Source organism: Octodon degus, unplaced genomic scaffold, assembly GCF_000260255.1.
Source record: "Octodon degus isolate 3935 unplaced genomic scaffold, OctDeg1.0 scaffold00230, whole genome shotgun sequence".
In the NCBI taxonomy this organism is placed as follows: Eukaryota; Metazoa; Chordata; class Mammalia; order Rodentia; family Octodontidae; genus Octodon; species Octodon degus.
The window spans coordinates 1258401-1273444 of record NW_004524806.1 but is presented as its reverse complement, the minus strand read 5'-3'; the positions used below and the strand labels follow the sequence as shown (position 1 = coordinate 1273444).

General features: G+C 41.4%; 1 protein-coding gene across 5 annotated transcripts in view; it reads left to right on the top strand.

The window, feature by feature from the left end:
* Depdc5 (DEP domain containing 5) overlaps nt 1-15044 on the top strand; it is a 156635-nt gene that overhangs the window by 75881 nt on the left and 65710 nt on the right. For 4 of the 5 annotated variants that reach the window (XM_004645501.2, XM_023705868.1, XM_023705867.1 and 1 more), the window contains exons 20-23: nt 667-887; nt 5344-5547; nt 7496-7631; nt 9090-9187. In XM_004645501.2, the coding sequence (XP_004645558.1) occupies nt 667-887; nt 5344-5547; nt 7496-7631; nt 9090-9187 (659 nt within the window). The remainder of the gene's footprint in view (nt 1-666; nt 888-5343; nt 5548-7495; nt 7632-9089; nt 9188-15044) is intronic. The other variant, XM_023705870.1, reaches the window with a different exon arrangement.

The window sequence follows — 15044 nt, the reverse complement described above, 5'->3', positions numbered from 1 at the left end:
TGTTCAGGGTCTCACTACTAGGTCAGACTCGTAGTGATCCACCTGTTCACAGCCTCCCAAGAGCTGGGATTACAGACATGTGCCACCATGCCCAGTCTCAGTTGCCATCTTAGTGTGCCCAGGGGAGGGGGGCTTCATGGCAGGCCCAGGGATTGAACCCCAGCCCCTGCGCCTATTGCAGGTGCTTTAATCTGCTGAGCTATTTGGCTGGCCCCTTGAATTTCCTGTCAATTAGCAATTGTATTTATTTTTTATGTTTTTAATACTAAGAATCAAAATCAGGTCCTTGCACTTGCCAGGTAGGTGCGGTATCACTGAGCTATAGCCCCATCCTGGCAGTTATCTTTAGAGGTTTGATTAGATTTAGGTTCAATTTTGGGCCCATGAAAACTTCTCCAGTGGCATTGTATGCTTTCTTTTGCATCACATTTTTAGTAATGTGAGGTTGATTGGTGGAGGCAGATTATTTGAAAATTGGCAGATGAATTTCCTCATCTCACACTGCTAAGGCGAAGTATCTCTTGTGTTATTTTCTTAACTCCTAGATCACACTGGAGTTTCTGTTACTTGTGTCCTAAGCAGCTTGAGGTGGTAATGGTCTTGGAGTTTTAATTAGAGGTGGAACAGAAAGCCTCACTTGGTGCTAACTTGTCTCATGCCTGGCAGGTCTGTTCGAGAGAGGGAGAATCATAATCGCAAAAGTGCCAGTTCCTGTGACGTCTCATCCAGCCCTTCCCTGCCAAGCCGTGTGCTGCCCACTGAAGAAGTGAGGAGCCAGGCTTCTGATGACAGCTCCCTGGGCAAAAGTGCTAACATCCTGATGATCCCACACCCCCACTTGCACCAGTACGAAGTCAGCAGCTCCTTGGGCTACACCAGTACTCGAGGTCAGTGCTGATGCACAGGCAGATTTGGGCAAAGCTGAGGACAGCTGGTTTTCTGTAGGCAGGGATAGGAGTGGCAGGGAGTGGTCAGGGATTCCAAATCTTATTTCCATGGCAGTGAAAGTGGCCCAAATCGTATCAGAGTTAGGTAGGTGTGTATTATACTATTTTTGCCTGTATTCTTTCTTACCCTATCATTATAGCTGTATAATTTTCTATATGTTAATACAAAACTTTTTGAAGGCCCAGAATGAAAAGGGTTTGCTTATCTCTTTAACATTTTCATTTGTGCCATGCTTAAAATAGCCTGTGTCCTATACAGTCATCCCTCCATATTTAGGGTTTCTGCATCCATACAGTTAGCCAACTGTGGAATGAAAATATTCTATAAAAATAGTTGGGTCTGTTCTGTAGATGAACAGACTTTTTTTTTTGAGGGGATACAGGGGATAGAATTCTTGACCTTGAGTTTGCCAGGCCTGCAGGCACTTAGGTCACTGAGCTGTCTCCCCAGCCCCTTGACTTTTTTCTTGTCATGATTTGCTAAACAATTCAGCATAACAATTACTTATATAGTATTAGGTCTTATAATCTAGAGATAATTTAAACTATATGTGCAGGCTACAGTTGTAAATACTATAGTATTCTATATAAAGGAATTTGGTATCCACAGGGATCCCTGGAACCAATCTTCCACAAATACCAAGGAATGGCCATGTTCTATTTTATTTCAGTAAGGAACTCATGTTCTACTCTTCTTTGAGTCTTATCTTGTCCCTATAGTAGCATTTGCAGGTAGTTTATAGGTACCTCCTGACTTCTTAAATTTCTAAAAATAGTCACAAGAAAATGCAAAAATATTTATAGGGTAGTCCCATGTACCCTTTACTTATTTTCCTCAGTGATAACATCTTGTATACTACAGTACAGTATCAAAAGAAGAAATTGACATTGTTACAATCTACAGAGTTTATTCAGTTTTACCAGTTTTACATGTATTCATCTTTGTATTTCAGTGTAATTTTATCTCATAAAGATTTATGTGGCCAGCACTACAATTAAGATACAGAACAACCGTATCATGTTTCAGGCTCCCTCATACTGCCCTTTTGTAGCCACACTTTCCTACTCATCATTCTCCACAATTTAAATACTTAAGAATGTTATACAGATGCAGTACCATGACTGTAATACCAGTACTAGGGAAGGCTAACAGGAGGAGGATCAGAAATTCAAGCTAACTTGGGTAATTTAGCAAGACCCTGTCTCAAAATAAAAACTTAAAAGAGATAGGGGATGATGGGGATATAGATCAGTGCAAGGGTTCTGAATTCAGTTCCTAGTAGCAAATATACAGACACACAGACCCGCAGACAGACCTACAGAGGCAGCCTGATCACTTCCCATAATAGATGGATAGATCACTTCACATTTATATAAGATTGTGTGTGTGTGTGTGTGTGTGTGTGTGTGTGTGTGTGTATCTATTTTTCCTGGTTCCAGTCATGAAAAGGAAATTTCAAAAGAGGCTGAAGAGATAGCCCAGCAGTCTAAGTGCCTGTGTGGCAAGCACAAAGACCCAGATTTGATCCCTTGTATTGCATGCCATGCTGGCCCTGGAACCCTGGGCGCATTGTGCAGGCCACCAGAACCAGGCATGGTGGCACACGTCTATAAGCCCAGTTGCTGGGGAAGCTAAGACAGGAGGATCACTAAAGAGTCCGCACTGCATAGTGAAACCCTGTACCAAATAAATAAATAAAAGATTAAAAAAAAATAGAGCTACGTATTTGATTACATAACATATAGCTTATCTAAACCATTTCACGTCAGTATAAATTTTGCATTCAAAAGAATTTTAATATACTTGAAAATTTCTATGTGAGCTTTGTCCCACTTTTTGAAAAAAAATTTTTTTTAAATTTATTTATTTATTTATTTGTTTATGTGTGTGTGTGTGTGTGTGTGTGTGTGTGGCCAGCTTAGCCCACCAGGGGGCGGGGCTGGCTGGCATGTGGTGCTGGGGGACCGAACCGCCGTCCCTGTGCTTTAACTAAGCTTGTTCTAAGTAGGTGCTTTAAACCACTGAGCCATCTCACCAGCCCTGAAAATTTTTTTGTATAACAGTTACTGTCATCACTGAAAATATTCTTGGAAAGATATATAACAAAGGGTTAATTAAATGTTAAAACCTTTGTTATTTTAAAAGTCAGATCTTCTGGGGACATCAGGTTGCTTTTTATGTTAAGTAGCTTTGAAACAATTTTGGTTTTTAAAATTATTTGAATAGTAGAATTAATTTCAGTGTCCTTTAGTTATATTTAAAAGTTTATTGGAAAACCCACAAATAATTCACTGGAATATTGTGTGTGTGGCACAATTTATGAGCCCTTAATTTTCTATTTTTCTGTTACATTTAAATTACGTACTTATCTTTTTGTTAATTGGGTTTTCTTATTTTTGGAGGGTAGATACCAGGAATTAATCCCAGGGACACTGAACTGTAGCTCCAGCTATTATTATCATTATTATTAATGTTATTATTATTATCATCGTCATCTTTTTTTTTTTTTGCCTTTTTGAGACAGGGTTTTGCTATGCAGTCTAGGTTGGCCTTGAACTTGTGGTGATCCTCCTGCCTCAGCTCCTGAGCACTAAGATTATAGGGCATGTGCCACTACTCTGGTATCGTTATCATTATTGCTTAGACAGGATCTTCCTAATTCTATTTTTGGTAAATCAGAAATCACTTCATTAATTTACTGTGAAAAAGCTGTCATGAAGGGCCAGAGAGATAGCTCAGTAGAATGATCTTAGCCTGCCTGGCAAGCACAAGGTCCTGAGTTCAATCCATGGTACTGAAAAAAAAAAAAAAAAATAGGCGAGCATAATGGGGACCGGCCAAATAGCTCAGCAGATTAAAGTGTCTGCAAGCAGGTGCAGGGGCTGGGAGCTCAATCCCCAGGCCTGCCGTGCCAGCACCACCTCTGGGGCATGCTGAGACTGTGATTGAGACTGGGCATGGTGGTGCGTACCTGTAATCCCAGCATTTAAAGAGGCTGTAAACAGGAGAATCACTATGAGTCCGATCTAGTAGTGAGACCCTGAACACCCTGTATACCCCTCCCTAAAATGCAGAGAAAAAAAAAGAAAAAAGAGAAAGCTGTCATGGATCTTTGAGTGTGCTTTTCTGGCAAATCAATTTGAGGATTGAAATATGACATGCAGGGTTTGCTGCTGGCCATTGTGTAGATAATAGTGAATAAAATAGATTATTTGGATTATTTGACTAGGCGTGGTGGCACAAGCCTGTAATCCCATGCACTTGGGAGTCTGAGGCAGGAGGATGGCTGACAATTTGAGGCCAGCCTGGGTTATAAATTCAAGGCCAGATCCTGTCTCAAAAAAAAATCAAACAAACAAACCAAAAAAACCCAGAATCTTTGATGCCACTTTCTGACCTGGGTGGTTGCTTAATGAACATTGGAGGCAGAAAAAGGGTATTGGTTGTAGATTTCAGCTCTTTGATCCATTCAGGTTATGTATAATTCTTCCTCAGTCACCATAATAGCCCATTGAACAGGACAGGTTGAGCGTAAATATCGTAATATCTTCCTTGACTGGTTAAGGCTCGATGTATTCCATTTATTCGTCATCTCCCCCCAAGATTTTGTTTGTTTAGTTTTTTGAGAGAGTCTTGCTATGTAGTGCAGGCTGGTGTTGAACTCATGATCCTCCTGCCTCAGCTCTTCCAAGTACTGGGATGGCAAACATGAGCCATTATATCTACCTTCCTAAAGAATATTTTCTTTGCTTAATGTAATACCTTTTTTTTTTTTTTGTATTTTTGAGACAGGGTCTCACTATGCAGTTCAGGCTGGCCTTGAGCTCACTTTGTAGCCCAGGCTGGTCTGAAACTCCTAACAATCCTCCTGCCTCTGCCTCCCAAATGCTGGGATTATAAGTGTGTGCCACCACACCTGGCATATAATAACATTTGATTGTTTCCCATGTCACTATACACTGAAGTGATGGGAGAAGATATTGATCCTCTCATACATTCAGGGATCCAGGTTCTTTGTATCCTAGGATACCATAATCTTCAACATTGGTCTCCAAAGTAGTCGTGGAAGAGGAATAGAGAGCAGAGATACTTGCAGTTTAGACCTGAAACTGTGGTTGTCACTTCCACTCGTGTTCCACTGACTAGTTCATTTGGCTTCAGTGCAAAGGGGCATAGACTTCTAGTTTCACTGTGTCCAAAGGGAAAATCAATTGATTTCATGAAAGTAAATGAACATGTTTTGTTTCTTTATAGATTTAACATTTCTTTGTTTCTTTCTTGGTAGTTCGTATGTCCAAGATTATTACTGGGCTTGTCTTCTCTGTCTGCCTAGCTCTGGTCTCATTATAGTGTTTGTGTTTTATCTTTGTTACTCAATACTATGGTTATGGGCAGATGTTCTGGAGAATATGATGGAGCCACCCCAGCGAGACTCCAGTGCACCAGGGAGGTTCCATATAGGCAGTGCAGAGTCCATGCTACACGTCCGACCTGGTGGATACATACCTCAGCGTGCACTAATTAACCCCTTCGCCCCCTCACGAATGCCCATGAAGCTGACGTCTAACCGACGGCGATGGATGCATACTTTTCCTGTGGGTAAGTTGGCTGCCGGGAAAGAGCCTTGGACTGTGAGTGCCCAGCCCTGGTCCTCAGCACTAATGAACCATGTGTCCTTGGTTGAGTGCCTGTACTTCTTGAGCTTCTTTGGTTCCACTAGTATAATTATGCCTACTTTGTTTGTTTTGGTGGTTCTCATGAGAATTTTTGAAGACATGCTTGACTGTAGGCTTTGTAACTGACAAGCTACATTAACTTGAGAGTGTCTTTTTTTTTTACCTGAATAGGACTATGACTTACTACCTCTCTTCTTTCCTAAGATTTAATGTCTTGTATTCTCATTTATTTCTGTTTATTTGTTGAGACAGGGTCTTGCTACATAGTTCAAGTTGACCTTGAACTCTGTGTATCCCAGGCTAGCCTCAAACTCATGAAGATGCTCTTGCCTCAGCTTCCTGATTGCTACAATTATAGGCATGCACCACCATGCCTGATTTGCATTCATTTATTTCTTTCCTTTTTCTTTCTTCTTCTTCTTTTTTTTTTTTTAACAGTACTGGGGATTGAACTCAGGACCTTGCATTTACCAGACAGGTACTTATGCCACTGAACTATCTCCCTGACCCCTATTCATTTCTTTTAGTTTTTTTTCTTTCTTGATATTGAGATTACTATTTTGGTTATAGTGATGTTACTTTTTTTTTCTGTCAAGATCTATGATGACTAAAAAATAATTTTAATTCATCTTTTCTAATTCATCCTTTTTCATCTGTAATGTCCTCAGGAAAATGACAGTAAGGTTTTTATAAAACTAAAGCTATAATTAAGCTTCAGCTAAATGGGTTTGTACTGGGCTGGGCAAGAACAAATGCATTAAACTCCAGGGTCTGTTTTTTGCTGAATGCTTGCAAATGTTTATTTTCTTTTGTACATACTTTTACTGTATAAAAATTGACTAAGTGAGAAATGGCTCTGGTTCACTTGTTTGTAAGTGGGAGTCATTCTCAAACCCAGTTAGCCCTCTTATTTTTGCTGTAATTATACCACCTGTGTTTTCATGTATCTTTTCCTTTCCATCATTACTCTTACTGGTTCCCTTCAAGATCTCTTAGGAGAACTATTGATATTCTTTTCATGACGTTCAGCTCCTCTCGCTTCTGTGCTTGTCTTCTTCCCACTCTTCATGCATATATTACTGTAATAGTCTCTAAACATAGTTGAGTTTGTTTCATCCCCTGCGCCTCTAACCCTCAGATGGCTAAGGCCTTCCTTTGCTAGACTTCCCATTTTCTAGTCTCCTCATTCCCATCTTATAGGCTCCTTTCTAAACAAGTCAAGTGATTTTTCTGAACCTTTTTGTTTCTTTGTTATTAGTGTTTTGATAGAGGGTCTCCCTATGTAGTCTAGGCTTGCCCTGAGCTCATGGTGATCTTCCTGCCTCAGCCTCCTGGGTGCTGGGGTTACCAGGATGTATGCCTCGCTTGCATACTTCTTTCCAAGAAGCTTGTTTCAGTAGACTTGACTAATTCTGATCTCTGCTACTCTTTTTTGTACTTAAGCATCTTCTAAAAAAAAAAAAAAAAAGCATCTTCTACTTCCTAGAGTCGCACTGGTTTTCTTAAGTAGTAACAGAATCATCTGCTTCATTAGTACTTCTCATTTCATTTGTATTGGGCTCCTATACTTTTATATTTCTCTGGGATATCTCTTGGCATGCATGAGGAATAGCCTCCCAGAAATACTCATAAATGACTGGATAGGACGATAAACATGACATTACCACTAGGTTAGGTCCTGTTTGGAGGAGAAGGAGGACTCCTCTCTGGGAGCGAGTGTCTCTTGTATATATGTTCCTTGGTGGTGTGCTGTTTGTTGGATCTTTCCAGCAACCAGTTTTCCAGAAGTTGGAAAGAAGGAGAATTGCAGTTAAGTACTCAGCTCTAGCTGTTGGGTGGGAATGCTGCTCAGTGGTTCTTTGTCTGGGTAGGACCATCCGGAGAGGCAATCCAGATCCATCACCAGACCCGACAAAATATGGCGGAGCTTCAGGGCAGCGGGCAGAGGGACCCAACTCATTCCTCTGCAGAACTGTTGGAGTTAGCGTATCATGAAGCAGCTGGAAGGTGAGGATGTGCCCAGGGCTCTGGAAGGTAACTCTTTCTGGCAACCAAGACAGTGTTGAGAACAGACTAATGACATGTTTATGAGACTTGAACAGACATGAAGGCTTTGTTAGGCAGTGTCATTCCTTTCCCTGGGCAAACTGCAAAGCAGATAGCCTGACATTTGTGCATGTGGGAGTACTTGGGCCCTGCTTTAGTTTTATGCTTTTGTTTTTTTATTAGTATCTGGGAGCAAACCAAGAGCCTTGTACGTACTAGGCACATATTCAACCACTGAGGAGAATCCCTAGACCTTTAGGTTTTTTTTTTTAGGTTTATCTTGTACACTTCAAGCACAGGTGTTTTCCAAGCCTCAGCCAAGGATGAAAGTGAGAGAAAAAAAGACATTGAGTTTGGGTTGCTGAGACAGGGGATCCATGTTATTGATTTGAGTGGCCTCCCATGACATTTTAAATTTATTTTTATTTTATTTTATTTTTTGGTGGAACCAGGGGTCGAACTCAGGCCCTTGCGCTTGCCAGTGTTTGTTTTTTTTTTTAATACCAAATGTTGCTGTGTAGTCCAGGTTGGCCTGGAACTCACATAATCCTCCTGCCTCAGCCTTCTGAGTGCTGGGATTACAGGTATGCACGCTATTGCCTTGAGAACAAGTAAATGCTAAGTGTAATGGAAGTTAAAGCCTGTACTCATGGAAAGAATTGTTTTTGACCCAAACTTCTGAATATGTTACATAGAGGGTCAGCATTGAACCAGGTATGGTGGTATGCATCTGTAATCCTACACTCTGGAAGGCTGAGGCAGGAGAACTGCAAGTTTGAAGCCCATTGGGCAAATTAATTGACTTAGTGAGACTGTGTCTCAAAATATGCAATAAAAAGGGCTGCGGTGTAGCTTAGTGTAAACGCCCTGGGTTTAATACCCAGTATTTTAAAAGGTGGCGGAGGTGGGGCTGGGAGTGGGAGAAGAGGATCCATCAAAGAAAAAAATGAGAAAGTGAGTTAAGACATGGCAAACAAACCTGGCTTATACCCAGGCTCACCTTCTTATGTTGCTTTAGGAAATATTTTACCAAGAGCAAACTTTGATTCTTCTTGTCAAACTAAGTTTGTCATTCTATGGCAAGGCATGATCCTCTTTACCAGATCAACCCTGGTGCATTTATTCAAACACCTCACTTTCATCCTTGTTAGTAAGGGAAAGTCATAAGTCAGGAAGAGCAGGTGGTCCAGCATGTCACTGAGAGAGCATTCAGGTGCCAGGGCAGAAGGCCAGCGTTGGCACACAAATGAAGCACTACTGCCTGATGGCTTGAGAAATGGATCCCAAGGGTTACCAGCCTGTGTGGCTGACTCTTCAGCTGTTTTTCATGAGACCCCCTTTCCCTTCCCAAACCAGTACAAACAGGAAAAAGAGATGATGATCTGCATTAAGCCAGGTGGCGGGCTCTGTTCTCTGCAGGCACAGCACTTCTCGCCAGCCTGGTGACGGCATGTCCTTCTTGAACTTCAGTGGAACAGAAGAGCTTTCTGCCAGCCTGCTTAGCAACAGTGGTGCAGGTAATTCATCTGAGAGGTAATAGAATTGGGATACTCAGAGCAGGCTCACATCTAGAAGGCCAGAAAAGCGGGGTCATGTCTTTTTCAGGACCATTTCAGCCACGATTTGGGGTGACCTATTTAGAAACAGTGCTGTATAATGCATGGAATTATAGATGGGCTGCACATTATATTTTTAGCTGAGAACATGTTGGTCAAGCCACATTTATCATTGTTCTGTCAGGGAGTCGTGAGGACTACTAGATATTTCAGGCAACAGAGAAAGAGCTGGAGTGGCCTCTGCTCTAGAGGTGCTCTCAGTTGTTGGGAGTGAACCCACCCTCAACAAAACAGTCAGGAGAGACTCAGAAGGGAATAATGTAGTTCCAGTTATAAGATCAGAAAAGAGAAGTAAGAAATGAGAATGCATCTCAAGCTTGAAAAATTGAATTTGGTTGGATAGAGTTAGAAGGCAAAGATTCCAAGTGCAGGTGGTGGGTGGGTAGAGTTTGAAATGAACTTTGTTTTATTCTTTCTGGGAGCACTTTTATATCTCTTATCTGATCATCCCAGTAGGGCTTAAGTTATTTTATTTACTTACTTTTTTCTTTTTGTATTTTTAGGGAAGGGTCTATAGGGTGTTCAGGGTCCCAGTACTAGATCAGACTCTAGTGATCCACCTGTTTACAGCCTCCCAAGAGCTGGGATTACAGGTGCACACCACCAGGCCCAGTCTCAATTGCCATCCTAGCGTACCCTGGGGGCGGGGCCGTCACAGCAGATCTGGGGATCGAAGCCTGGCCCCTGTGCCTGCTTGCAGGCACTTTACTCTGCTGAGCTATTTGGCCGGCCCAGGGCTTAAGTTACTAAACATATTTTGTAATTGAGCAACTTAGTGCTCAAAGATGTAGAGATATTAAACTAATTTCTCACAGCAGTAAGCAGGTATCCTGATTTGGACTGCAACTCTTAAGGGAACATGAATTTGAATAGGTGGAGGCAGTTTATGTAGAGCCTCAGAGCAGGTATGTGGTATAATCAGAAAATATGGTGAATATTAAAATTTTTAAAAAAGATAATATAGGAAAAGACATATTGGCATTAATTTTCCCTTGAAATGCTTGCCTCCACTTCAATGATACCCATCATTCTTGCTACTTTCTTTTTGTATTTTTTTTTTTAGGGAAAGGTCTACTGGGTATTCAGGGTCTCACTACTACATCAGACTTGTAGTGATCTCCCTGTTTATAGTCTCCCAAGAGCTGGGATTACAGGCAAGTGCCACCGGGCCCAGTCTCACTTGTCATCTCAGGGCGCCCTAGGGGCAGGGCCTGCAGGACAGGCCCAGGTATCAAATCCCTGGCCCCTGTGCCTGCTTGCAGGGGCTTTAATCCGCTGAGCTATTTGAAATCCTACTTTTTTTTTTTTTTTGAGGAACCAGGGATTGAACTCAGGCCCTTGCGCTTGCCAGGGAAGCGCTTAGTCCACTGAGCCATCTCCCTGGCCCCACGGCTGAGCTATTTGGCTAGCCCAGTCTTGCTACTTTCTTTTTTTTTTTTTTTTTTTTCCGGAACTGGGGATTGAACTCAGGCCCTTGAGCTTGCCAGGCAAGCGCTTATTCTACTGAGCTGTCTCCCCGGCCCCCAGTCTTGCTACTTTCTAAAGCAGTTCATATTTTTAGTTGCATTGTTGTAGCTGCCTCAGTGTCCTGAATCAATTCAAAATATTTATCTTTCATTGTTATTTTGACTTGGGAAGCACCAAGAGCTGCATGGTGTCAGGCCCAGCGAGTGAGGTAGATGAGGGCACATTGCAATGTTTTTGCAGCCCTCCTTTTCCATTAGGTTACTCAGGGGTGCCATTCTTTGTAGATGTATTTTGTATCATACCTTAGAAATAACTGAAAGAGAACTTCCAGAACTAATTCAGAAAGTGGCAAGAGTGGTGGGATAAATGTGTTTGAAGCAAGAGGGGGTATAATGTGAGGGGGAATAATGGCAATGTCTTTTACTGTAATTAATTTTTAAAAATTTTAAAAGCATATTTTTTGATCAGCCCTTCTGATTTTTTTTTTAATTTTATTTATTTGTGTGTGTGTGTGTGTGTGTGTGTGTGTGTGTGTATGTGTGTGTGTGTGGCCAGCTCAGCCCACCAGGGGGCGGGGCTGGCTGGCATGTGGTGCTGGGGGATTGAACCGCGGTCCCTGTGCTTTGCTAAGCTTGTTCTAAGTAGGTGCTTTAGACCACTGAGCCATCTCACCAGCCCAGCCCTTCTGATTATACAAAATTAAGTATGGACATGTTAATACAGAAAAAGAGAAAAACATGGGGCTGCTACTTATTTTTTTTTCCCCCTTATTTTCCATTTATTTTTTTCTTTTCCCGTACTGTGATTGGAACCAAGGGATGCTGTATCACGGAGGCTGTTTTATTTATGTTGAGACAGTCTTTCTAGGTAGTCAGGCCAACCTCAAATTCACAGGCACCCAGTGAATTTGTCACTTCCTCAGTCTCCCAAGTGCTGGAATTCCAGGGTGCACCACTATGTCCAGCCCTCCCAGCAGTCTTCTGATAGACAAGGTCTCACCAAGATGCCAAGGCTGCCTCAAACTTTTGACCCTCTTTCCTCAGCCCTCAGAGTAGTTGTAGTTACAGGCATATACCAACAACACACCCAGCTGATTATTTTCTTAAAGATTATTTTCTGAAAGAAAGAAAGAAAAAAGAAAAAGAAAAGAAAGAAAAAAAAACCTAACCAACTCAAGGTTTGAACTTCTTAGGCTATTGGAATAGAATTGCATGAAGAGGATGAAGAGGGCCACTCTAGGCTGACTGACTGGGCTGTACCTTGAGGTGGTTTCACAGTTGCTCTTAAGCTGGGGGAATTATAGATTCAGATAGTGGCAGAACCAGGATCTACTCAGTCTGGTGGCCTAGAGTTGCCCAGGAGGACCAGGTGATTCCCCAGATGTGTCTTTTGAAATTTAAAAATCTACTCTGCAAAAAAAAGTGAGATTTCAAAGAATCCACATATAGATCTTCAGCTGCCACTGTCATGGAATACTCTCAGCTAAGGGTTTCCTGGCACATACACATTGAAAAAGTGTCACAACCTGGATCTCTGCCTCAGTCTTATCCCTTTTGCACTCCTGAGCCATAGATCTACCTTCTTGAAGGACCTTTCCAGTTGGTTGATTCCTAAATACCACATCTTTAATGTGTGATAGTGGAACCAGTGTCTCACCGTACTGCACCCACCCTTCTTCTTCTGTTCCTTCTTTCTTCGGATGTCTCCTTATCTCCATTCCACTGCTTTTGTTCAAGTCCTAGTTGTTCTGTCAGTATAATTTCAGCAGTAGTGTCCAAAAGATGTTCCTGCTCTGTTCTTGTGTCTTCTGATTTGTCTACCATATACTTACCATTGAGATATTGCCAAGTGTAAATTTGATCAGCTTCTACTTTGTAGGTATAAACCCTTCTGTGTTTGTTTTTTCCAGTACTGGGGGTTAAACTTGGGGCCTTTGCATTGAGCTATATCCCCACACAGACCCTCTATTTTTTTAGATAGGATTTTACTGTATAATACAGGCTGGCCTTGAACTCACTTAAATAGCCCAGACTAGCACAGTGATTCTCCTATCAATCTCTTGAGTACTAGAGTGTCACCATACATCAGTGGTTCGTCAAGTATTACAGTGCTACCTATCAAGTGCCTCCTTACTCCCTTTGTATCTTCATTTGCTTTCATTTCCAGATAACATTATATATGGAAAAAATGTAGCCGTTAGCATCTTAGGACATGAGGTCAAACTCTACTTCTAATGTGTACTGAGGCCTGGGGCCAGGTACTTACCCTGTGTATCTAAGTTTCCTTCATTGTGAGGAGGACATTTGTGAATATTGTAGTGTGACAACTCATGTAAATGCTTTGGGTGGTATCAAGGACTCATGGTGATGGCTTAATAAATAGGAGTTATTGGTGCTGCATGCCTGTAATCCCAGCATTTGGGAAGCCAGGCCAGGAGGAATGCCTTGCGTTAAAGGCCAGTTTGAGTACACAGTGAGTTCAAGGCTGGCCTGAATTACATGGGGTCTGACAAGATGTCATGTCAAAAAAAAAAAAAAAAAAAAAAAAAGAACCCTCCCAAAAGAAACCCAACAAAACAAACAGCTCAAGAAGTAAGACCTATTGTGATCATTATTATATGAGTATATTTTATCTTCTACTCATTGCTGTGACTTATCAAAAGAACTATGTCCTTGTATTCTTTTGACTAGTCTAGTACTTCTGTATAGGAGTGTTTCATCCCTGATTCTGTCTGGAAAGTATCTACTTAATCTTATGGCTAAGTTCCAACAACACCTTCTCTTTGAAGCCTGTGACACAACACAGGAACTGCTTCCAGTAGAATCCCAAGGGAATCCCAAGGGAATGATGACCCAGTGCTTCCTGGTCAGGAAAGCTTCATGGTTTATGTTTTTTCTCAAAGTCTTAACATAGTACTTAGGGTTCAATAAACAATTCTGAAAGGGTTAACCGTTTAGTGAATTTGAAGAAAGAAATCTTTGGGAAAGAATACTACTTTGGGATGAGGTGGACTCTCAAACACAACTAGTTAATATTTTACTTAAAAAATGAAGAAAAGACAGGCTCATCTGTGATACTACCTTCATTTCCCCAGGAAATGAAGTTTGTACCATCTGCATGTACTCAACCATGACTCAGATTTTCTCTTGTGTTGGGCATGACTCATATGATATGTGAGTCATGATTTACAGGAGTAGTATCTCTGTGGGTTTTACTCCTGGCTCTCTAGAATTTCATTTTGAGCATTGTTTGGGGTCGTGGTGGATTTATAGCTCTATCCTTCACTTATTTTACACTGTACTGCCCAGCAGGAACCAGGCAATTAATAGAATTGAGCATATTTATTATTTGTCACTTTATTTTTGGTGCTGAGAATTGAAGCCAGGGCCTGACACAGTACTATGCATGTGTCTGTCTGTGAGGTATACTCCTAGGTTTTTATCTCTCTGTTTCTTTAACTAGATACCAGTTTAGGAGGCTTGTCAGTATCATTCCATTCATTAGTAGTAGATAATTTTGAAAAAGGAAGTAAAGGGATGTCATGTGTTCTTTCTGCTTGTATTGGGACTCTCAGTCTTGGTGTTTTGTGTTGAGTTTGGTGCATGCAGCAAGTTTGGCCTACTAGCTAAAGTTAAAAGTAGAGCATAGCCTGCTGAGGTTGGAAGAAAGGGCCTCTGAGTCATTCAGCCAGCCAGGCCAGGTTTTTCTGTAAGGTCCATCTCTGATGGAGCAAGCGTTAATTTCTAGATGTGGACCAGGACCCTCTCCTGAGGTACCACACCAAGTACCCTTTATGGCCTTATAATCAGAATCCACTCACACTTCTCAACTCTGTACAGAAGTCAAGAGAGAACTGTGATGACTTTTTAGCATTGACTTCCCAGTGTTGAGTTAGGCAGATCCATCTGACCATGTCTTACTTAAATATTTTAGTTTGTTGGAGTTCTTTGTATACAAAGTAAATAAAGACAAAAGTACAGTCAATTTGATAAGTCATCTACTAGGTTTAGGCTGCCATGAGATGGTCTCAAATAGCTTCCTAGAGGCCCTTAAAGTACTTATTTCTTTAAATTGCTTTTTCCATAAAGTATGTATGTCCATTAGAGACAATATATTTTCCATTAGAAATAGGTCAGCTAAAAAGCCAAAGCTGTCAGATAGGCTGAACTGTTTTTTTTTTTTTTTTTTTTTTTTTTTTTGTGATACCAGGGCTGGAACCCAGGACTTTATGAATGCTAGGCAAGCACCCGCCACTGAGCTATACCTCTAGCCCCAGTTGAGCTGTTTATTA